The 24,204-nt window shown below is 38.6% G+C and overlaps 1 protein-coding gene across 1 annotated transcript in view; it reads right to left on the minus strand.

Annotated features, from left to right (window-relative positions):
- Window positions 1-3,745: 3,745 nt before the first annotated feature.
- Window positions 3,746-24,204, minus strand: part of tmeff1a (transmembrane protein with EGF-like and two follistatin-like domains 1a) — a 79,346-nt gene continuing 58,887 nt past the window's right edge. Inside the window, exons 6-10 of the mRNA XM_042498131.2 lie at window positions 23,943-24,091; window positions 17,139-17,198; window positions 11,186-11,309; window positions 9,459-9,620; window positions 3,746-7,341 (exon numbers count right to left, since the gene is read on the minus strand). Of these exons, the coding sequence (XP_042354065.1) occupies window positions 7,257-7,341; window positions 9,459-9,620; window positions 11,186-11,309; window positions 17,139-17,198; window positions 23,943-24,091 (580 nt within the window). The 3' untranslated portion in view covers window positions 3,746-7,256. The remainder of the gene's footprint in view (window positions 7,342-9,458; window positions 9,621-11,185; window positions 11,310-17,138; window positions 17,199-23,942; window positions 24,092-24,204) is intronic.

A 24,204-nucleotide genomic window follows, 5' to 3' on the forward strand; every position in this document is an offset into this window, starting at 1 on the left:
GATGAGTGGCCGTGTGACAAACAGGGAGTGGCTCTGACGGCGTACAGTGACGGGACTGTAGTATCTGACAGGCAGAGAGACGAAGCCCGTCGTTTTCTGCATGTAGCTGCTGAAGCAGTCTGTAAAATAAACTCTAGGTTTATTTCCAGGTTTGGACCGGTGATCCGACATATCCAGCAAATGTGGCCGGTCAATCTTGAGGGCCAAAAAAACCACATCAGCAATGCCGGAAAAAAGAGTATGGGATGAAAACGAAAGAAAAGCTGGTGTTGGAACAGCCCGTCAACAGTCTACCTGCACTGTAAGGCAGGTGCACCACTGTCACCCGCCTCCACCTGTTAAAGCGGATCATCATAACACATTGATGATGGGGTCGTGTTTACTGTGATCGCAAGAAGAGTCCATTTTACTGCCTCCCTCGTGTGGAATTTGTAGTCCATTCTCATTCCAAGCTCGTAAAATTTTGCCCGAATATGCACCAATTTTAAAGTAAAGTCACCTTTTGCATGCACATGAAACACCACCATACGGCGTCAGATGGGAACGTGCTCAGACAGAACCGGTGACGGTGTTTTTATACAGCGTTCTTACTCAGAACTCGTCAAATACGTACGCTCTGCCAATGCTTTTGGCGTACGAGTGCGACGCCAAAAACCCGCCTTCTGCGTCCAACCAGAACGTGGCTGATCCGATGAGAACATGTGTGGACAGAACCGGTGGTGCTGGTGTTATACGCTGCGAAAAAAAAAGGTCATAGGGTTAGTTTGTAAAGCATGAACTCAAGAAGTTTCTACATAAAACAGTAACTTTCTTTTTTTTGTGCATGTTTCAATAAGCTGATTACTAAAGTTTGTCAAACTTAAAATATAGAAATCAGTTTTGAATGGACCTGTTTCATTTGTGCAGAGATGATGAAAATCATCGTCATTATTTGGTTATACTGGTTTTGTAAAAATAAACAATTTGATTATAAAATTGGATTTTTTTTGTGTAATTTATTTTGACTAAGATGAATGAAGATATTAATACACACACAAAAAACATTTCTGAGTAGAACAGAAGTAAAATAAATGAGTAGGAATAACTTAAACTGAATAATTTTACTACTTATTAGTGCCAAAATTAAAATTAAGTTGGTTCAGCTGGAAGTTGAACTGGAAGTAGTTGAGTATGAGGGACTTTTTGATGAATGAACGTTGGATCACGATGGGTGTTTTGTACAGTGAGGTAATTTGGAAATGGCTGAATGCTGAATGTGTTCGACTGAAGCCAGCAGCTGCTCCCATCCCTGAATAACCCCCCCTCCACCCACTGCTCCCACCCTCCATCCCTCCACCTCCAGTCTATAACTCTATATTTACCCCGGGGTAGCGTGCCTGAGTCCCTGCCCCTCGTAGAAATGTACGTTGGTGTATTTTCATGTGCTGATGTGATGACCTCTGCTCCGATTCGGGCTTCTGCAGATGAACAGTTTTTAATTAGCCAGGACGGTCAATTAATGATGCCCCCCTCCCCCCGGCAGGTGGGCGGCGTCTGGTAAAAGAGACATGACTGGAGGACATAGTCAACCTCATCTGTCCTCGTTTGCAAACCACAAAGTCCCAAAGCTTCTGTACCTGGGGGTAGGTATTAATTTGAAAATAGGAACTAAAGACTGCAAACTGCATTTTTTTAATCATAATATATAAAAAAAAACGAACACTCAGAAATCTAAAGATATTCAGTTCACAATGATTCAAACACAAATCCTCACATCTGAGAAGCCAGAGGCAGAGAACAGTTACATTTAAAGGCAAGTCCATTGATTTCACACTGAAATTTCTCCATTTAAATCCTACAGTGTCCGAGACTTGACGGTGCTGCAGTGGTGCAGATTAGTCTTAGAATACAGTGACAGTAAATCCCGGGAAAACATTTTAGTTTTTTGTTTTGTTAGACGAGATAAAAGAAATGCTACATCAAAGATGCTGCAGAAGCTAGACGAAAAAAGTCTACGGACTTGACTTTGTCTCTCTTTTTGTGCAGCTATTTGATAAAAGCAAAAGCTGGAAAGCTGGATGGTTTTCATCATAACAGAATAAAAGTGTGGTGGGGAAAAGGTCAAATGCAATACGAGTCATAAACTAGCAATATTAATGTACTGGCACAAATTAAAGATTTGCAGAAAGGGATAAGTACTCATTTTCTGTCATTAAATAAAAGTAACACCACAATAAAACAAAAAAACATATATTCTATTTCAAGTAAAAGTACTGCCTTCGAAATGTATTTGAGTAAAAGTATGTACGGAAGTATTGGCAAACAAGCATTATTATGCAAAAATGGACCCTTTCAAAGAGCCTTTTGGAAACCCAAAAGCTTATATAATTTTTAAAAATGTTATGTACGCAAGATAATAATATGTGCGCATGAGTTTGTGGTATAAACATTAATAATTTCCTTGAGACTTAGGGGGCTTTTCTTCTTAATTGTGGGGCAATTTACAACTTTTTAAAATTCTTACAAGCACATTGTAAAATTACAACTCTACACTGAGCTGGTGTAATCAGTAACTGAAATCACCATCACTTAAGTTGATCATGTATTTTGTACAGAAAATCAAAGTAACTATAGCAGTTCAATAAATGAAGTGGAGTTCAAACATTTCTTATTATTAAGAGAAAATTTACTTAGTTACATTAAACTACCGAGTATTTGAAGACGTGTTAACACTGGGAACTTAAAACTTCAAATTTCATAAAAGGTACTTTTGTCTCTTAAAAGGCTGAATAAAAAGTAGTCCATCTGTTACAGTACTGCAGATGGACTATCTGTACGCAGCACACTGTCACTATCAGAGGGTTAAGTCTGTTAGTATTTAGTGTGGATTTAGGACAAAAGACTGTATGTGTGAACTGAAGAGCGTCTTGTGACTGATCACACAGGCCACTGCCAAAAGTCACACACATTCAGATCATCAGTCATCTTTTCTCTGAGGGGTGCTGCCAACGGCGTAATCTTCAGTCAGATATTGGGGGGAACCAGCCCATCTACATATACACACACACACGGGTGCCTGATCTGTGTTAAAATGGGGGGAGCAAACTTAAAGTAAATTAAATAAAATTTCCTGCAACTCTACATCACCTGCACTACTCGATAATAAGGGTGAGGGCACGGAGAACAGCATAACTTCTTCTACAGCTCCCAACAGCCGACCACCATTCCCAGTTAGAGAATGGCCCCCAAATCACTAAATCCGTCCCTGATAATAATGAAAGCAGTAGGATGAGCACCTCATCATATGCTGTTTAAAATTTTCATCAAAGGTTAGATAGCCCATCAGTTAAAGTAAACGGCAACTATACATAGAGACTGTGTCCACCTTCCTGCGCCCATGCACCCAATCGTGTGTCCATCACTTCAGAAGACACTGCATTGATTAAAATTCATTTCCTGGAGACCCTTTCCAAGGCTTCATCCAAAAATGTAATGATCTACATTATGGGGACTTGCATTGTGTCCCCAAAAGGAAACCGAGTCCCCACAATGGTGGCAATAACTATATGCATGCACACACACCGCGACACACACACACACACACACACACACACACACAGGAACAGGATTTCTGTGAACAAACATCTGTGATCCTTCACAGGATGAGAGCAGTGTCGGGGGAAGAAACAGTCAAACTCAAACCCCACAGAATAAAGAGATAAAAATAAAGAAACATTTCACTGAATGACACATCGACACCCTGGTGTACATTAAAAAAAACATTTCCTTTTTTATTTTTGGCAGAGACCTAAAATAGCCTCTCAAAGTCTACATGCAGAATATTAACATGTCAAACACATTCTAGTCACATTTAGAGAAGTCACGGCTGCGATGGTCGACAACAATTAAAACACGCTGCTCTGCGGAGGCGGTGGGGGGAGGGGCGGACCTACAACCTGTAGACTAAGACGTTACAGAAAAACAACCTCTGCGACATAAAACAAAAATGGTAAACACACAGGGAGGAAAAACCTCTCCCGGACTCACATTTTGGGACTCAGCACAGCCTTGGAGTTACGTAAATGACACACTGTTTTCGACGCCGCCTTCACTGTGTTGGAAGTAATCACTTTAAACAAATTATGGCAATTACTTTTGACTTTTTACGTCACACTGATTTAGTTTTGTGACTAAATCACTAAATGTGACTAAATTTGTCATAGATAGGTAACAGACTATTTTGAAGCCTGATGAAGATTTTTAAGGTCACGTCTTCATCTGAAGGGATTATCAGACGCCTGTACGAAGAGAAAACCAGATATGACGTCAACAAATAAAGACTGAGGTTGAAACACACAAGTTAGCTTCTGCATCCAGACAAAAAAAAAATAACACTGTTGAGTGATTTGTCAAACCTCCTCAGTACTGAGCATCAACACATATATGGCTGTGTCACATGTAGGAAATTAATTCAAATTAAACCAGCTGCTATCTCTACATGCTACGAGGAAAAGGTTTAGTTTGTGATTGATTGACATTAAAATAATTGTATTATAACACAAACTTAAATTCGTCGCTACAAAGTGAAAAAAAGTGGATCAGAGGTGGAGTTTAGACAAGTTTGTGAAAAGTGTTTTTGACAGTTTTTAAAAGAAATAATGGGACAGAAAACACACAAAAACGTGACATAAATAATATAACAGGTTGTGTTACAGTGAACTCCGAGACAAAAAGAGGGGACAACACAGAAAAGGCATCGTCGTTCAGAGGATGGAAAGTTTCTGTCGACACACTTTCTCTCATGGTGGTCTTGTGACTTTCTATTAGTAAAATTTTCTGTCTTCATTGACTTCACGTAACAATATGAGACTTCGATGATGGCGAGTTAGCGTCAAAACACTAACAGCTGTACCTGATCACATGTTAATACTTACGGTAAATCAGTGATACTCGACCTGCTTTACTCAGACATCTCGGGCCTTTTCATAACAATTCTCGGGCTTAAGGGTGTTTCTTGGCTTTTCGGACAATTCTTGGAATTTAGGGGTTTTCCTCAGATTTTAGGATGTTTCTAGGACTTTAGGACATTTCCAGGATTTTAGGATAATTCTAAGATTTTATGACATTTTTCCGATTTTAGGATGTTTCCAGGATTTTAGAGCATATCTTGGACTTCAGGGTGTTCTAGGACTTTAGGATATTTCTAGGATTTTTGGATGTTTCTCAGATTTTAGAACATTTCTCGGACTTAAGGGTGTACCTACGATTTTCGGACACTTAGGACATTAGGGCTTTTCTTGCATTTTAGGACGTTTCTAAGACTTTACGATGTTTGTATGATTTTAGGACATTTCTCTGATTTTAGGAGATTTCTAGTATTTAAGGGCATTTCTTGGATTTCAGGATGTTATCAGGATTTTAGGACATTTCTAGGACTTTAAGGACATTTATCAATTTTTAGGATGTTAGAACATTTTTTTGGACTGAAGGGTGTTTCAAGGATTTTAGGATATCTCTAGGTTTTTTTGTGTGACATTTCTCAGATTTTAGGACATTTCTTAGATATCAGGATGTTTCCAGGATTTTAGGATGTTTTTAGAATTTTAAGATATTTCTTGACTTTAGGATCATTTCTCGGATAGGATGTTTCTTGGATTTTCTAGGATTTTCAGACATTTCTCAGATTAAAGGACGTTAGATTTTAGCACATTTCCAGGATTTTTGGATGGTTTTTTTTGCATTTTAGGATATTTCTCAAGCTTCTGTCGATTCTCCACTAATTTTTTTTTTTTAAAAAAGCTCTATGTTGAATTTGTTTTATGCACTCTGGCACCGTATGTATAGTAAAAGTACAAAAACAATTCTGAATCACTACTTTTTTGGTGAATCATAAAATGGTTTGGGGGCCACCCAACCAGATTTGCCCCGCAGACTGCTAGCTGAGTATCAGTGCTGTAAAGTGTGTTTGCTGCAGGATTATTAGTGTTTTTTGGGAACCTCTGTGCTTGGAATGTCTCACTGAGGAGCAAAACTAAAAACTAAAAACAAACAAAAGAGGAAAAAAAAGACACAATTATTCTCTGACATTCAAAGAAAACCCTCGATTACAACCATCTCAGCAACCTAGACTTTCTCCAGGTACATAAAAAATATTTAAAGTAGACCTCCATTTGCAGTTCAAACCCCAGAACAGCCGACACACTTCCCTTTACAATCCTCTGAATTCAGGTTTTGGACAAAGATGCAAAACATTCCTCTGAGAGTCAAAATCAATATGAATCTCTTATCCTCAAAGTAAAAGTGGTTTTTTTTTTTGAACATCCAAAGTTCCCCTTCGTCGATGATAACAGCAAGTGTTCTTTTTTGTTATTTTCTGGTGCGAGAAAACAGACGGCAGACCGTTTTCCCCAAAACATTACACATTCCTTTCTTCAACAGCGACTAAAACCTTCCCCCCTCAGTGTCCTCCGCTCATCAGTCCGACTTTTTGGATTTCCATCTCCATCGGATCTCTGAGATGGAGGAGGCGTCGGGGCCGTCGGCTTTAAAAAAGTTTAGACTACACCACAGTACACAGTTTTCACAAGTCATGCGAATATACAGGAACTAGAATTCAGAAACCAACGTTTGAAAATAAAGTTAACATAAAAAGCTGAAGTAAAAACTACTTTAAAGAAATTTTTGTATTAATAATAATAATAATAAATTATTAACTCGTTTGAACACAGTGAAGTCTTTACATACGAAAGAATAAGTGTAAACAAATCTATATCACTGGCTGGCCCCCGCTCACCTCCTAAAAAAACACAAAATCAAACTGCATTTGGTGATCAGCTGCACATTAGTATTAAAACTTAAAACAAAGAGGGGCATAGAAATAATCTTTATCAATAAATATCACATTCCAGAGGGGCAGATGTCACTCAGTTAGCCAGTTTACCAAAGGTACTGTATTTATAAAGCATTCAACAAAACCTCTAATGAAGTCGGTTAAAGTAATTAAGACAGCGGACATGTTAACGGTGTAAAGTGACAGCGGGTTTGGACGATTCGGCTCCTTGTACTTGGTCTTGCGGCAAAGAAAGACTTTCCATCCAAAAGCAAAAATAAAAAATAAAAAGAGGAGGGAAAATAAGGCCCCTTAAATAAATATTCTTCTTTTTTTTTACTGGTTAATTTCCAGGAGAGAAAAAATTAATACCACACATCGACCGTTAAAAAATGGTATTCCCACGCCGTAAGAAAAAACTTATCAAAAAGAACCCAGACAAACACGGCTATACCATCCTGGAGTTAGTGTCCGAGGAAAAGTGTCCAAGGTTTTGTTTTTGCCGGCGACCCCTGTTGTTTTTCGGACATTTCCTGAAGAGACACAGAAAGATTTATTTGCTTTCATCTTTACAGAGGGACTTAAAACAAACTGTCTGACATATAATCTGCCTGAAAGAGTTTTTACTTGCAGTCATTGACTGTTTCTGTGCTTTTTAAATTTACGCTCTTCTAATTTTCATCACTGTCGTATTAATAAAACAGTTTCTGTGCCGACTATTCGGTCTATTTACCTTTACAAGAAAACACACACAAACGAGTGAAAAAGTTCAATATTTGCCATCAGTTATTTAAGAAAATGACAGTTTAATATATTCTAGACTTATTACATAGACGTAAATGTTTCAAGCATTTTTCTATTTTAATTTTGATAATTATGGCCTACAGTGAGAAAAAATGTAAAAATAAATAAATAAAAATCATTAGAAACAAGCGACTCCAAAAACTCTGACGCGCCGTGCCACAACACACTGATGCAGTAACTGACGAAGTAAAGCAGAGGAGTATATTATTTTATATTAGAGTATATTAATTAACATCATTATGATTTTCTGAATGATCTTAGGAAATATTCTTTTGAGAAACTGGATTTCTGGTTTTCATGAGATATAAAACATAATCATCAAAATTAAAACAAAAAAGGCTTGAAATATTTATGTGTCATGAATATACAAAATATGACATTTTTGAATTAAATTACTAAGAATAATTAACTTTTTCAGGATATTCTAATTTTTTTAGATGCATTTGTAGTTCCTGCAGCACTTCCTGTTAGTCACATGTAACTGGAGTAGAGTGTCCACTTTTTTAAGAGATTTATTCAGATTTTTAACTTTCAAACTACCTGGAAAACGGATTTTGATTTTCTCCTCAGAGTGAAAGTCTGCCTGCCGCCTCAGAGAAACGAGGCCGAGTCAAATCCTGTTTAATTCTCTTCGGCTTTAAACCGCCGCGTCTTCGCCGTCGTGTTTCCTCTGCGGAAACCTGACAGACATCACACCTCCGCTTCACGTGTGACGGAGGAGCGACGAGGCTGCGTTCACCGCCAGCAGGTTCACACACGTTTGTCTCAGCTTGTTTGTGTTTTCGGTTTGTCCGTTTGACACAAACATTCAGCAGGTGACAAGACACCGAAAAAACATGTTTCTATACCACAGAAACACGAGCTGAATAATCTGAAGCGATCTGTCTGCTACACACAGATTATTGTGTTTTACTTCACACCTTTGTGTGCACATTATGCAGGAGCGGATTATCACTGAGCATTATACGCTCTTATTATGTGTTTGAGGAGCTCGAACACGGCGGATTAAATCCACTGTAGCGGAAAACCATCATCATCATCTTCCTCGTGTTAGCTGGAAGGGATTAAAACTCCTCTGAAGCTGCACTTTGTGCCTGAAAGTTTCATTAATTTCTCTTTTAATTTGTACAAATATAAAGTTTTATATGTATGGTTTTGCAGTTTTAGGGTTTATCAGTACTGTAGGGATTTAAACATGATGCAATGCAAAAATGTAACTTTTGCAGCCTTTAAAAAAAAATTTAGTTTATTTGTAATATAATTTTTAATAAAATATATCAAAGTCAATAAAAATTTTAATATTGAATTTATTTAAAAAAATTAAATGCATTTAAATTAATTTAAATTTGGGCATTAAAATATTTAATTAATTTAAATATTTTAGATTTTAAAGAGATTATTAATGGACCAATAGTAATATATTTTAAGTACTTGAGTGTTTTTTTCAAGGGTAAAAACTATTAAAAGCACAAAAACAATCCCATAATTATGCTTAAAACAGGCTTTAAAATCTAAATTTTAATGGCTTCTAATACAGGAGCATTAACCCCTCGAAACAGTTGTTAAGATGTTATCTGTATATTTTCATGAAAAAACACGTTGAAAAGCATAAAATAAATTAATTATATTTATATGAATCGATTATCTCACATTTGGTTTAAAATATCAAATACCTGAATTCTGAATAAAAATCCTTTCCATCCTGGACCAAAAATAAATAATATCTTAAATGGACCAAAATTTACATAAACGTAAAAATTCAGAGACAATTCCCTTAAAATCCTCGTGTTTGTGTTAATCAAGGTGTTTTCGAAGTTTTTTAGATTTTTCGTGGATGCTGCCTCACCTTGTGATGCACATCACCACGGCAACGATGATGGCGATCTGCACGGCGCCGATGATGGCGGCGATGAGGACGTAGTGGAGCTTCTGTCCGCTGGGGACGACGTAGAGGATGTTGAAGTCCTGAGGCTCGTCACACTGAGCGCCTTTGTAGCCTGCATCACACCTGGGAGAGAGAGAGACAGACACACACACACACACACACACACACACACACACACACACACACACACACATTTGCCTTAATGTCTTCTAAAAATATGGGAAGAACGCAATAAATAAGGAATAAAGAAATGACCAAGAAATGGGCAAAATATCAGTAAAAAATACATGAAAGTACCTGAAAAAGAGAAGAAAACAAAAACCAGCCGAACAAACAAAAAACAAGTAAAATAAATGCAAAAAAAATGACCTGAAAAAAAAACTGCCTAAAAATTATAATTGTTGTATTAAAAAAATTTAAATATATAATGATTAATATATATATATATATATATATATATATATATATATATTTTTCTAAATCTACTAATTTTCCTGCTCTAAGTTGCTCGTTGCCATTTTTCCGTCATGTTTTTGAAAGAAACCAGTTTGCTCAGAGGTTTAAATACTGTAAAAGGCGTCTAAAATCAGCACAAGAAAAGTGATGTGGCTCCAGGTTTCAAAGGGTTAAACTGAGGAAAACAGAGTAAAAACAGACATTTCGGATCACAGCTACACGTGTGCAGCACCAGCTGACAACATGTTCTCGGTGCAGACGGCTCTGCTGACAAAAACTGAAGCCTTTGCTGTCAGACACACATGACGTGGACTGAAAAACAGGACTGGACACCTGCTGTGCACTCATGATGTAATAACAGCACATTTCACCGAAACACGACCTGAATCTGGTGATTTAACGTTCATTAAGACCGAGTGACAGAGACATGAACCTCATGGTACAGTAATAAATGTATTCCATAATGTAATTCATTTTATTAATTTAATATATTTAGTTAAAATTATTATTTAAATGAATTTAATTGTATTTGCTATTATTTTTTAATTTAATTTAATTGATTTGAAGTACACATCCAAAACCACAGAATTCATTCTGTTAAAATGTTTTTTAAAAAAAGTTTATTCAGACTGACTGACAGAAAAAATAACCTTATGAAATAATAATAAATGTGGTAATTTAATATAAATTATTAGTTTAACACATTAAATTAATTAATTTAATAACTTCACTTCAATGTATCTATTTAACGTAATTTATTATTATTTTTAAATTAAATTAAATGTATTTTTTATTTCTCAGTTCTCACAATTTTAAGCAACTGGAGGTTAGAATACAGTTTCTGCATATTTCTCTTTTAACATAAGATTTAACGCAGCATTTTCGGGGATAGCGCAGGGTCGGCTGTATAATGCATGACTTCACTTCTAAAAACTTATTTTTATAGACTTGCCTTGATGTGATGTTGTCTTTTAATTTGCCTTTTAACATATCTTTTAACTTTTTTATTCTAATTTTAGCTTCTTAATTTCTAATTTTAACTTATCTTTTTACTTATCTTTTATTCTGCCCTCATCCTGCTTATTATTATTATTATTATCATTATCATCATTATTATTATTATCATTATTATTATTATTAGCATTATTATTATTATTATCATCATTATTATTATTATAATGATATGTTGCAGGATATTAACGGGAGCGGAGGTCGTTCGGGCCGTCACACACCTGCAGGTGGCCATGTTGTATTTGATCTCACATTTCCCATGAACACAGAAGCCGGCGTAGCTGTCGGCGCAGGGGATCGGCATCCCGGCGTAGAAACCGTCGCCGTGGTCCAGACCGGTGGTTTCTGAAAAAAAAGAAAAAAAATATAAAACTGTGATTTAAGCTACAGTTCTGTGTGTTAAACTGGTATGTACGTTAAAAATACAGAAATGTGTGTGATGCTGCTGAAAAAGAATATTGTTAAAAATCAATATGTAACAGGTGCACGGTATCATCATTATATTATTTATATTATTATATCAGATAAACTGACACGAATTATCAAAAATGTTTGTTAACACCCGAGCGAATGATTTCTTGGCATGAGAGGAAGACGGCAATGAGCAACTTAACAAAAAAACACGGCCAAAACATTAGCATGAAATTTACCAAAAGTTGCAGGAAAATTACCTGAAACTAAGCACCAAACAGAAAAGTTAAAAACAAACAAAAAAAGTTAATTAAAAAAAACCCAACAAAATGACCTTAAGAAAGTGATTAAAAAAACAACTAAAAAAATAAAATAAAAATAATATAAAAATGTTTTATTTAGTAGTTATAATTAGTTATAACTTTTAATATATAATTATTATATTCACAAATGAGGTTTTCTGTACATTTTTCCTCAGTTTTTGGACAATATCGTATAATTCTCCCAGCTCATTTTCAGATGATTTTCTTTTCACGTCGTACCACGCAGGAGGCTCAAAATGTCCCAAACATCAGCAGGAAGTTTCCAAAAAGTCACAAGAAAATTACCTGAAAGTAAGCAACAAAAAAGAAAAAGTAGAAAGAAAGTGCTAAAAAAATAAAGAAAATATACATATTTTATTTTGTCGAACATCTGTTAATATATAATGACTGGATGTATAAATTAAGTTTTCTGGACATTTTCCCTGAGTTTTGTGATAATATATAATCCCCCCAGATAAAAAAAAATCAAAATAAATGAAACCAATTTCCTTAAATTTCTGAGGTTCAGACGGTTGTTAAAGGTTAAAGAGAAACGATGGCGTCCCAGGTGTTAAAGGGTTAAAAACAACAGAAAGGAACGCAGTGCTTCTGCTGTGTGAGCGCATAAATCATAAAACACGAATGCTTCGCTCATTATGGGATTCTTCAGTCGCACACAGCTGTCTGTTCCCTGTAATTCACGGCAGTAATAAAGAAAGAGCCCACGAAGCAATCTGCCCCGCTCATTAAAATGACGGATATTCGATGTTCCAAATTCACTTCAACACGCAGAGAAAAGCCTCCGAAAACGAAGCCGTGCGTGGGAGTTTAAAGTTCAGCGCTCGGCACTTTACGACTGCAGATCTAACGGGACATTTGGGAGATTTACAAGCCAAAAAGCGCTGCTTAATCAAACCTGTTAAATTGTCAGAAATACTACAGAAATATCACCACTGCCTTCTCCGCCCAGTAATGACTACACACTTATTTTAACTTGGTTTTAAATCACTTTTAATAATCTTTTTTTTTTTTTTATCTTTGCACCTCTTGTCTGCACTTTTTCTATTTTTAATGGTGATTTTATTTTATTTTTTAAAATTGTTTAATAATTAATGTTACCATTTATATCTTATCTTTTTACTCTTATCGTAAATCGGTATCCTTTTTATTTTTTTATATTTTATTGCTCTATGAGGCACTTTGAATTTCCCTTCATCAGATTCATAAACTCAGAATCTGCACTCTTTTTCTAACCTGCAGGATCTTACAAACCGGCTTGATGTCTACAAAAAGGTAAAAAATAGACCAACAATTAAATGGCAAATTTCCTTAGCTATATATATATTATTTAAAATATTTAATTAATGTAAATATTTTTGATTTTGAAAAGATAATAATGAATTGTAATATATTTTAATGGATTATCCACACAATTTAAGCATTTTTAAGGGTAAAAACTAATTGCTTAAAAACACAAAATAAAAATAATAATAATAAGAATAATAATAATAATAATAATAATAATAATAATAATTTTATACAGGAGCATTAACCACTCAAAATACTATGCTACTAAATACCATGTTACGTGTATATTTTCATGCAAAAATCAATTTAAAACCCTAAAATATAAATTAATCCATTATCTCACATTTGGGTAAAAATGATTAAATACCTGAATCCTTTAAATGATCAACTTGCACCTAATATTTTGCCCCCAAAATAGGCAAAAGCACATGTAAATATGTAAAAGAAAATGATCTAAAAAATGAAAAACAAACAAACAAGAGAAATAAATTAAAATCAAAAAATAAATAAAAATGAAATGACATGAAAAAAGTGTTTAAAAATGATTTGATTCTGTAAAAATAGTTTTAAATATATTGTGATCATGATATATTCATTTTTTTGGACATTTTTCCCGAGCTTCCTTTAAAATCTACTGGTCTTTTGCAATTTGTGGAAAAGTTTGATCATTGCCTTTTGCCATTTCCAATTTTTTTGCTCAAATTTCAAAGGTTTAAATACTCTGAGTCTGAATGCAACACGGGAAAAGTGATCCAGATTTTTTAAGGGTTAATTCCAGTAAAGAGGAGCGAGTCACTGAGCTGTCGTCGTGAGGTTTTAACGTGTTCGCTGAGGATTATTCCAGCTGCTGTTACAGTAACCGGAGCGTTAAAATATCGTCTGTCACAAAGAGGATAATCACTAACATGATACCTTCACGGCTGCGTTAACGATGCCGTAATTACAGACTCAGCCAACGTGTCACTGAACATCCTGGAAATCTCTCCAACTCTTTCCGACAAACCTCCCCGAGAGCAAAACATTAATGACCGTAATCTGCCTGAGAGCCCATATTTAGATGTTTTTCTTCTTTTTTTTATGATTATGATGTGAAACGATCGCTGAGCAGCAAATGATGAGTGAAATCCAGCAGCATCTCCTCTGCATGGTTTGTTTGGTATTTTTGGGCTCAAAAAGACAAATTAAAGGCCGATCAGAGTTTTCAAACATTAAAATGACTCAGTCCACGAGCGCGTTGGAGCTTTAATTAAAACGTCCTCCGGCCAAACTGTGTGGAGATTCTGGCAGAGATGTTCGTTATTTTGTATTTTCTGGAGTCAATGTGATGGATAACGAGCAGAATATCAGCATGTGATCAGATCTGACTCTTAACCCGCCGTGTCGTTGCTTTAACCCTTCGAAATTTGACCAAACTGGCTTGATTTCTTTCAGAACATGCAAAGAAAGTCATGAGCAAGGAGACAAAATTACACAACAATTATCAAGAAATCAGTAAAAAGTTTTTTTTTTTGGTTTTTTTTAGAAAAAGAAACAAAAACAAGAAAATGTAGTGGGAAAGTTTTTTTTTAAATATTATTTTGAAGCATGATTTTAAATATTTAATTTTAATCATTATAACTATTGTTTTTTTCCCTTGCATTTAAAAAATTATATAAAAATTAAAATCTACCTTTTTTTTCAATTTGTGGAGCATTTCTTACTAAAGGGCTCATCGCCTTTTTCCTGTTTCTTAAAAGTGTTGTTGAAAAAAAGTTTTGTCTCCAGTTACCTTTAATATGAATATTGTTTATTGTTCTTTCTGTAAATGCTAATTATCTGTTCATGGCGTTAATGTTCATCTTTATGCTGATGATACTCGGTTATATCTACCTGTAGATGCTCTCAGCACTTTGATAAACTGTCTGTTTTCCATGAAACAGTGAATGAGGAGAAATTTTGCAAATTGAACAAAGATGAGAGAGAAATTCTCATAACTGGTTATATGCACAAAAACAGAGTAGTTTAAATCCAACAAAAGGACTTTTTCTGCTAACTCCACAAGACTCGGAAATGATGGAAAAATGACAACCAGCAACTTGGCAAGAAACGTTCCACAAAGTGCAAGAAAATTAGTAGATTTAGAAAATTATTTTTAAAAACAATCATCATTACATATTTAAATTATTCTAATACAATTCTTATAATTTTTAGGCCGTTTTTTTCAGGTCATTTTTTGCATTTATTTTACCTGTTTGTTTGTTTGGATGGTTGTTGTTGTTTTTCTGCTCTTTTCAGGTAATTTTCATGAATTTTTTACTGTTATTTTGCTCATTTCTTGGTCATTTCTTTATTCCTTATTCATTGTGTTCTTCCCATATTTTTGGAAGATATTAAGCCAAATTGCCCAGGTTTCAAAGGGTTAATCCGTGTGTGTGTGTGTGTGTGTGTGTGTGTGTGTGTGTGTGTGTGTGTGTGTGTGTGTGTGTGGAGGCTAAAACTTCACCTGACTTCCTGCTGCTTCGGCTTATTTGACTTGTCTTTTATTTGTTTGCAGCTCGGCTGATAAAAATCCGTCGGCACATTAATGAGCGCAGAGACCTTCGATTATATAACCACACCGTAAATCCACTTTCCCGCCTTTAATGCGGCCGATGGGAAGACTTCCTGTGGCCTTTCAGCAGCCCGTTAACCTGCGCGTGAACCTGCTGAGGAGCAATAACCCGCGGGGCGAAACTTAATGAAACCTCCTTAAAACACAATAAGGTCCTGGCAGAGCGGGAAAAATCCTCACAGCTCTGAGTCGGCGCTCGTCTCGTGCTCGGCCTAATGTGAGTAGAGTTTCTTTAAGCCGCGCGTCGCTGTAATTTCTCATAAGTAAACACGCAGATTAGAGGAGCAGAGCGAGCGCTCCCGCCCAGCTGCACCAGCAAATGTTGAGTTTGGAGATCAAAGCGGAGATGAAACACAATCCGGAGGGTTTTATTATCTGCAGCTCGCTCTGCGCATTGATTTCAGCGGCTAAAACGTCTCCGGGGGAACGATCCCTCCGCGGTGCCGGCAGTTCCTTCGCTTTGTCTTTTCACTCGCTCTCGCAGACGCACAATAGAAGGATCGGATTAAACCGCTGCATTGTCAACAACACCGACAGTCAAGGACACGGCGGCACATTTCTGAGACACGAGAGCCGAGACGGGCCGCGTTCACAGCCGCAGCGTGCTCATCTCAACGCCATTTCCTGCTGCTGCCGGTCCAGTTGACCACCATGACCTTCACCGAGGAAACCAGAGGACGTGTCCCGCACACGAATCAACAATAAAAACTCAACAGTATCTGAATAAAACCACATTCTGTCCTTTTCTTTACCCCAACTGTGTTTTTAGTCACTCAAGGTTCCCACAGAGGAGAGCTGCTCAAAACGGTGAAACGGGACGGTCGACCAATACCGTTGTTTCAGGGTCGACACCGATTATGAGTAAACGAAAGCCGAAAAGGCAACAAACAGCTTGGCAAGAAATGTCCCACAGATCACAAGAAATGACCTAAAAACATTTCTAAAAAAGAAGGGAGGATTCAGGCGCTGATCGCCTGTTTCTCGCCTAAAAAGTGTTCACACGCACATTTTAGTGCATTTAGACAAACCGAGTTTTGGAAAGGACGATTTGTGGTGCCACACTGCTCCTGAGGCCGAAAAACCGGAGATCCAACGGTAAAACTGATCAGCGCTGATCAAATATAAAGTAGATTCTACGTTTCTCTCCTCAAATGTTTTCAGACACAGATTACCGTTTCTCTGGACTTCAAAGCCGTTTCTCGCCAGCCGGCCACCGAAATGTATGACATCACACACCTGTGGGGGCGTTAACCGGTGTGGTGTGGTGCAGTGCATTCTGGTAGTTGTAGGTTTTCTACCTCTTGTGCAAAAGCAACTTTTTTTTTCTTTGTTGCATCAATTTCAAAAGTATTTGTGTGTTTTTAGAGACAATTTTTATTTAAAGACTAACATTCGAGCAGTGAAATTCATCTTTAAGAGCAAACTGAGCTAAAATACTCATCCTACTGTTTCTTGACTTACCGTGTCCACAGATCTCAGTTAATTCGGTGAGAATCAGTTTAACACTGACAGAACTGACCGATAAAACGGCAAAAACAAGACTCAAACTGTGAGATTTCTTACCCAAGACGTTTACTTTGAAAGGGCTGCTGTCGTCTTTCTTCCCCAGTTTCTCTTTATCAGCTGCAGAGGAAACACACGACGGAGTCAGTCACAGACAGACAGGCAGAGAGACAGACAGGCAGACAGACAGGCAGACAGACAGACAGGCAGACAGACAGACAGACAGACAGGCAGACAGACAGACAGACAGACAGGCAGACAGACAGACAGACAGACAGACAGACAGACAGACAGACAGACAGGCAGACAGACAGACAGACAGACAGACAGGCAGACAGGCAGACAGACAGACAGACAGACAGGCAGACAGACAGGCAGACAGGCAGACAGACAGGCAGACAGACAGACAGGCAGAGAGACAGACAGACAGGCAGACAGACAGGCAGAGAGACAGACAGACAGACAGACAGACAGAGAGACAGACAGACAGACAGGCAGACTGACAGACAGACAGACAGACAGACAGTTACAGTTACTCTAAAAAAGTAGTTTTCATTCAGGCGTCTCTCAGGCTGATCTACTGTCTTTTTAAATCTGTTTACTGGCCCTTTGTGTGTGTGTGTGTGTGTGTGTGTGTGTGTGTGTGTGTGTGTGTGTGTGTGTGTGTGTGTGTTATTTACTCTTCAGGACAGACTAAAGGAAGTGGAGGATGTCGGAGGATGTTTACTCGACGTCTGAGTCTCGCTTGGTTTGTCACTCGTGGTGATGAAGGGTCAATCTGAGCCAGACTGTGCGTGTGTGCGTGCCCACGCGTGTGTGGTGTGTATTGTGTGAGTGTGTGTGTTGTGTATTGTGTGAGTGTGTGTGTGTATTGTGTGAGTGTGTGTGTGGGTGTGTGTGGTGTGTATTGTGTGAGTGTATGTGGGGGTGTGTGTGGTGTGTATTGTGTGAGTGTGTGTGTGGGTGTGTGTGGTGTGTATTGTGTGAGTGTGTGTGTGGGTGTGTGTGGTGTGTATTGTGTGAGTGTATGTGTGTATTGTGTGAGTGTATGTGTGTATTGTGTGAGTGTGTGTGTGGGTGTGTGTGGTGTGTATTGTGTGAGTGTATGTGTGTGTTGTGTGAGTGTATGTGTGTATTGTGTGAGTGTGTGTGTGTATTGTGTGAGTGTGTGTGTGGGTGTGTGTGGTGTGTATTGTGTGAGTGTATGTGTGTATTGTGTGAGTGTATGTGTGTATTGTGTGAGTGTGTGTGTGGGTGTGTGTGGTGTGTATTGTGTGAGTGTGTGTGTGGGTGTGTGTGGTGTGTATTGTGTGGGTGTATGTGTGTATTGTGTGAGTGTATGTGTGTATTGTGTGAGTGTGTGTGGGTGACGACAAACAAAACAAACGGAGACGCGGCAGGTTCGGGGTGTTGTTGTTGTTGTGGTTATTTTTCTGTTGACGGGCTTCATGTCTTCATGCTGTCTGCAGGAGGAGGAGCTGCTGGGAATGTTAAACAGGGCGCACACGCACGCACGCACGCACGCATGCATGCACGCACGGACACACGCACGCACGGACACACACCACATGCACAGGTACGACTGAAATACACACACAGACACACACACACACTCATCCATTTTTAATGCTCCATCAATCCCGAGGAAATATTGACAAACTCTCTCTCCCTCTCTCTCTGTCTTTGTCTCTCCCTCTTCCTCCCCTGTCCTCCTCCCCCTCCGTCCCTCCTCCCTTTTGTCCCTCTCATCCCCATCATCACCCTCTCCCTCCCTCCCTCCCTCTTTCTCTTTTTGTTGCCAAAGAATACAAAGAAGGAAAATACAGCGTGAAAGAGAGAAATCGGTGATTATATAACAGTTTGAAGATGTAAGAAACGAAAAATCAATCTCAAGCTGTTTGGCCAAAAGTATGCGGACACCCCTGTACTTTCATTTTGGGTCTTTTTCTCCTGTTCTAATCGGGGGAAAAACCTGAATGCTCCAACATGCAGTGATATTTTTGGGTGCCTTTTGGTCCATTTGTCTCATTTGTGCAGTGTGTTTGGGCCAATGTGAGAGCCGTCAATCAAACTGATGTGGACAAATCATCGGGACAGAGACGGACACGATATCAGCCTGATACCAGCCCAACCTGACAGACGTCGGGCGTCGGGAAGGAAAACAGACATCATTAAAAATGTGATTAATGGCAATTAACTGTTTAAAATGGTTTCACAGCTAAACTTCCTGAACGTCTTTGCACTCAAAGACAGAGAAAAGTTCGGAGGGTTTTGTTATTTACAGGTTTTAATGGTTTGGCCCACTTGAGATTAAATTGGGCTGCATGTGGTCAAAGTGAGCTGTTATTGGTCGGGGGACCATTGTGCAGTCTGTCACGTGTCGGCTGACTGAGCGCAAGAATTTGGGACTCTATAATTTGACACAGTAACCATTTTAACAGAGGAAATATCGTGTGTCATAGTTTAATGTTTCAGATCATGATATCAACCCTTCGCCAGAGAAAGTGTGGTTGTTTGATGGATTATAAAACTTGCAAAACTTAAAGTTAACTGCTGTGAAAGAAAAAAAGAGCTTTGAAAGTTTCAGTGTTATCCAACAAAAATCAATGAAATCAGCTGTAGGTGTTTGCCGAGAGACCAGATCAAATCAAATCCTCCGACTTCGGTTTCTGGTGTTTGGCGAACGTTGGCCCGGCGCCCCGAGGAGACAGCAGATCAAACGAGAGGGCAGGTGCTCTTCACTTCAGGGTGCTAGACACCCACATACCCCACCCACCCACCGCCTCCCCGAGCCAATCAGACGCTTGGTCGCCGGCCACCTTAAAGCCATAACCACTGACAAGAAATCCATAAATCCTGCCGGGTTACCGTCTCCTGCCAACACCCACAGAGCCGGAGCCGAGCGTGTCTCCTCGAAGACGACACATTGTGATTCAAGGTGAGTCTATCAACATAAATCAGATCTCAGAAGATACTCGGAGGATGTACTGAGGCTGGGAGAGCTCTGGGTGTTGGCACAGACTCTGAAAAACATCAGACAGCAAACTGTGACTGCAAATGAGGGCTGTATCTCACAGCCCCCCCCACCCCCCAAATCCTCCGATCCTCCGATAGACCAAAAATCACTCACTGATACAAAATAACGTGACGCATCTCTGCTCTGTGCTCATCTCTTCCTCCTTCAAAGCTGCTGATGTCAACAATGAAACATCAAATTAAATACATGAGAATGTCTGTGATTCCCGAAACACCCGAAAACAGAATAAACCACAAACGTGTACAAATCTGCAGTTTTTAATGTAATAATCCCACAAACGCTATAAAGTTCCCACCAATGTAACAGCAGTCGCCGACTACAAACACAACACTACATTTCCTGCAAATGCCTAGAAAAGACATGTATACTATGTCCACAAAAGACACCCATAGTACCTCCAGAAAAGACATACTATGTCCAGAAAAGACATTTACATGGTGTCTTGAAAAGACATCTATATGACAGCTAGAAAGGACATGTGTACGAACGTCATATAGATGTATTTTCTGTAAAACATGTCTCTCTCTCTCTGTACGTATGTATATATGTATGTATGTATATATGTGTATATGTATATATATGTGTGTGTGTGTGTATATGTATATATATGTGTGTGTGTGTGTGTATATGTATATATGTGTGTGTGTGTGTGTATGTGTGTATGTGTGTGTGTATATGTGTATATGTATATATATGTGTGTGTGTGTGTATATGTATATATGTGTGTGTGTGTGTATATGTGTATATGTATATATATGTGTGTGTGTGTATATGTGTATATGTATATATGTTTGTGTGTGTGTGTGTGTGTGTATATGTGTATATGTATATATATGTGTGTGTGTGTGTGTATATGTATATATGTGTGTGTGTGTGTGTGTATATGTATATATATGTGTGTGTGTGTGTATATGTGTATATGTATATATATGTGTGTGTGTGTGTGTATATGTATATATATGTGTGTGTGTGTGTGTGTATATGTATATATATGTGTGTGTGTGTGTATATGTGTATATGTATATATGTGTGTGTGTGCTGGTGAAGTTTCTCTCAGAGTTGCACCACATCATGTTAATCTTCATTTCCGGCCTGCAAAAGCTGCTTTCGGACAGATTTGTGGCGTCACCACAGAAACTACAGATGTAAGGAGCAGCGGTCGGTGGTGACGCAGTTTCTTCGCTGCGTCACATTAAAACAGGACGTGTAACGAGGTGTGGACTAACGCGCGGTGGATTCACGGCCCCGCTCACACGGAAACAAACGGCGCGCTCGGTTTGTGGGTTAATTGAAAACATTGGTGATTAGACGCATTAATTTGTCTGACACGGTTTCAATAATGAGGCTGATTTATGGCGGAGATGAAACGGTCACAGTTGTGCAGTCAGCAGTGTTCAGCGAGAGCGAAACAACATCAATCCTGCATTTTACTACATCAGCAACTTAATGTGGAATAATGATCTCCGTCTGCAGCACTTAAATAATGTGAGAGGTGGAGGAATTACACAGCCAGGAGAAAATATGGAATTTTAAACACACACACACACACACACACACACACATATATATATATGTGTGTGTGTGTGTAAAAATATGAGAAAGACACTTTTTATATGTCTGACTGAGGGAGGGGAAGTCTTTAATTATCAGAAAATGTAAGTGGATTTTTTTCCCCCTCACTTCACCAATTTTTAGAAATTTTTGTGATTTTCTGAAAAAAAAGGAAAGACAAATGGCAGATTTAACTATAAAAGAAATAAGGAAAAGGGTGTCAGAAAGTAAGAAGGCAAAAAATAAACTGGAAATAATGAAGGCAGGAAAATAAAAGATGAAAAACAGGCAAATAAAAGAAAAGTAAAAAGTAGGAAAGGAAGAAGGGAGATGGAAAAAAGAAAGAGGGGCACATTAAAAGTGAAAAACAAAAGTTTTAAAGAGAAAAGACGAAACAAGATATGAGAAGAATGAAGGGATGACCGAAGAAATGTAGAAAAGATAGAAAAAAGAAGGGAAATGAAAGAAAGGACACATTAAAATAGAAAGGAGGAAAAGAAATGTGGAACATGTGGGACAGTTAAGCAGGACGGAGAAAAGACAAAAACAAGAGAGATGATAGAAAACGAGGGATGATGTGATGCGAGGAAGAACGACAGAAGACAGAAATGATGAGTGTATAAACGCGAGCGATAAAACGTTTAATATTTCTCTGTGGGATGAAATAAAAGAAGTCTGCAAAGCTGGAAGTGAAGAGATCGGACCCGTAAACTGGATTCATTTGGACTGAAAGTGAACGACAGCGAGTCTCCTCTTTCCTCTGAGCCGGAGAGCCGCTCAGAGTCTCTGCGGCGCCATAAAACGCTTTTCATTTACGGGCGCTTTAACGGCGAAGGGACGGGCCTCTTACAGGACGCACCGAGGTTACGGCGGCCGTTTTCTGACGCTCAATAAGCCGCGATGATGGGGTTTAACAATTTGGATTCAATAAAGACAGCGATGGAGGCATCAGCGCGCAGATTTATCCGCCCGAACACAAACTGAGGAGGCGCTCAGACGCACTCAGGCCGGGGTCGAAGGTCGGCGGTGTGAGCGAGTCAGAGCTGCAGACTCAGTCCAATAACGTGCTCACAGAAAAACAGATAAATGTGTTTACTGCCTCTGACAGCTTTACCGAGACGCAAACGTGCTCGTTCATACGTGAGGAAACACGTGAGGCTGCAACCTGCAGCACCCAGACCAGGGATACTCAACCTATGGCCCCCGGGCCAAACCTGGCCCCGACAGGCTGCCCAATGGGCCCCCAAACACTCTAACTCACAATAAGAATAAAGTCACTCACACTGGAAACTGATTTTGTAATTTGAGTATACATAAGGTGCCAGAGTAAAAAAACGAAAAAAGTGCCAGTGGAGGGTCCCCCACACCCCCATCAGAAGTCCTAAAATCCTTAAATCCTAAAATTATGGAAATGTCTTTAAAGTGTTCCAAAATCCCAGAAACATCCTTAAATCCTAGAAATGTACTTAAATCCTTGAAATGTCCTCAAATCCTGCAAACGTCTTAAAATCCTACAAATGTCCTGAAATTATGGAAATGTCCTAAAATCCTAGAAATGTCCTAACATCCTAGACATGTCAAATATCCTAGACATGTCCTCAAATCCTAGAAACATCCTAAAGTCCTAGAAATGCACTTAAATCCTTAAAATGTCCTCAAATCCTGCAAACGTCATAAAATCCTACAAATGTCCTCAAATCCTAGAAACATCCTAAAGTCCTAGAAATGCACTTAAATCCTTAAAATGTCCTCAAATCCTGCAAACGTCTTAAAATCCTACAAATGTCCTCAAATCCTAGAAACATCCTAAAGTCCTAGAAATGTCCTGATGTCCCAGAAGTGTCCCAATATCCTAGAAATGTCCTAAAATCATAAATAAAATAAAAGTGTTCTAAAATCCCAGAAACATCCTTAAATCCTGCAAATGTCGCAAATCCTAAAAATGTTAAATATCCTAGAAATGTCTTCAAATCCTACAAATGTCCTAAGGTCCTAGAAATGTCTTCAAATCCTACAAATGTCCTAAGGTCCTAGAAATGTCTTCAAATCCTACAAATGTCCTAAGGTCCAAGAAATGTCCCAAAAATCCTAAAAATGTCTCGAGGTCCTAAAATGCTGCGTTGACTGACCTCAGCATGTGGAGAAATCTAATCTTTGTCATTTCTACTGTGGCGTCAGTCCACACAGAGGACACGGTTTCCTCTCCGTCTTTCTGTGATTTAGGCTGATGAGATGAGTTTCAGCACAGTGACGTCTCGTGTGTCCCTCGGTCTTACCGGGGCACCTGCCCAGGTGTTTGACGTCGATCTGCTCCTGCTTCATGCACGACGCCTCTCGGACCAGACAGGGGTTGTTGTAGGAGTTTCCGTCGGTGGCGCAGACCGGGTTTTCGTTGTGCCCGCTGCAGTCGATGTTACAGATGCACCTGAAGACGAAGAGGAAAAGACGGAGCGTCAGGAGCGTTTCTGTCAGCAAAACGAACGTTTCTGTCTGCGGCGAGGAGCCTGAGCGCGTTCCTGCCACAGCAGCTCTCATCGG

The sequence above is a fragment of the Plectropomus leopardus genome, chromosome 12 (assembly GCF_026936395.1).
Source record: "Plectropomus leopardus strain MGB_pleo_1.0 chromosome 12, ASM2693639v1, whole genome shotgun sequence".
Classification (NCBI taxonomy): domain Eukaryota; kingdom Metazoa; phylum Chordata; class Actinopteri; order Perciformes; family Serranidae; genus Plectropomus; species Plectropomus leopardus.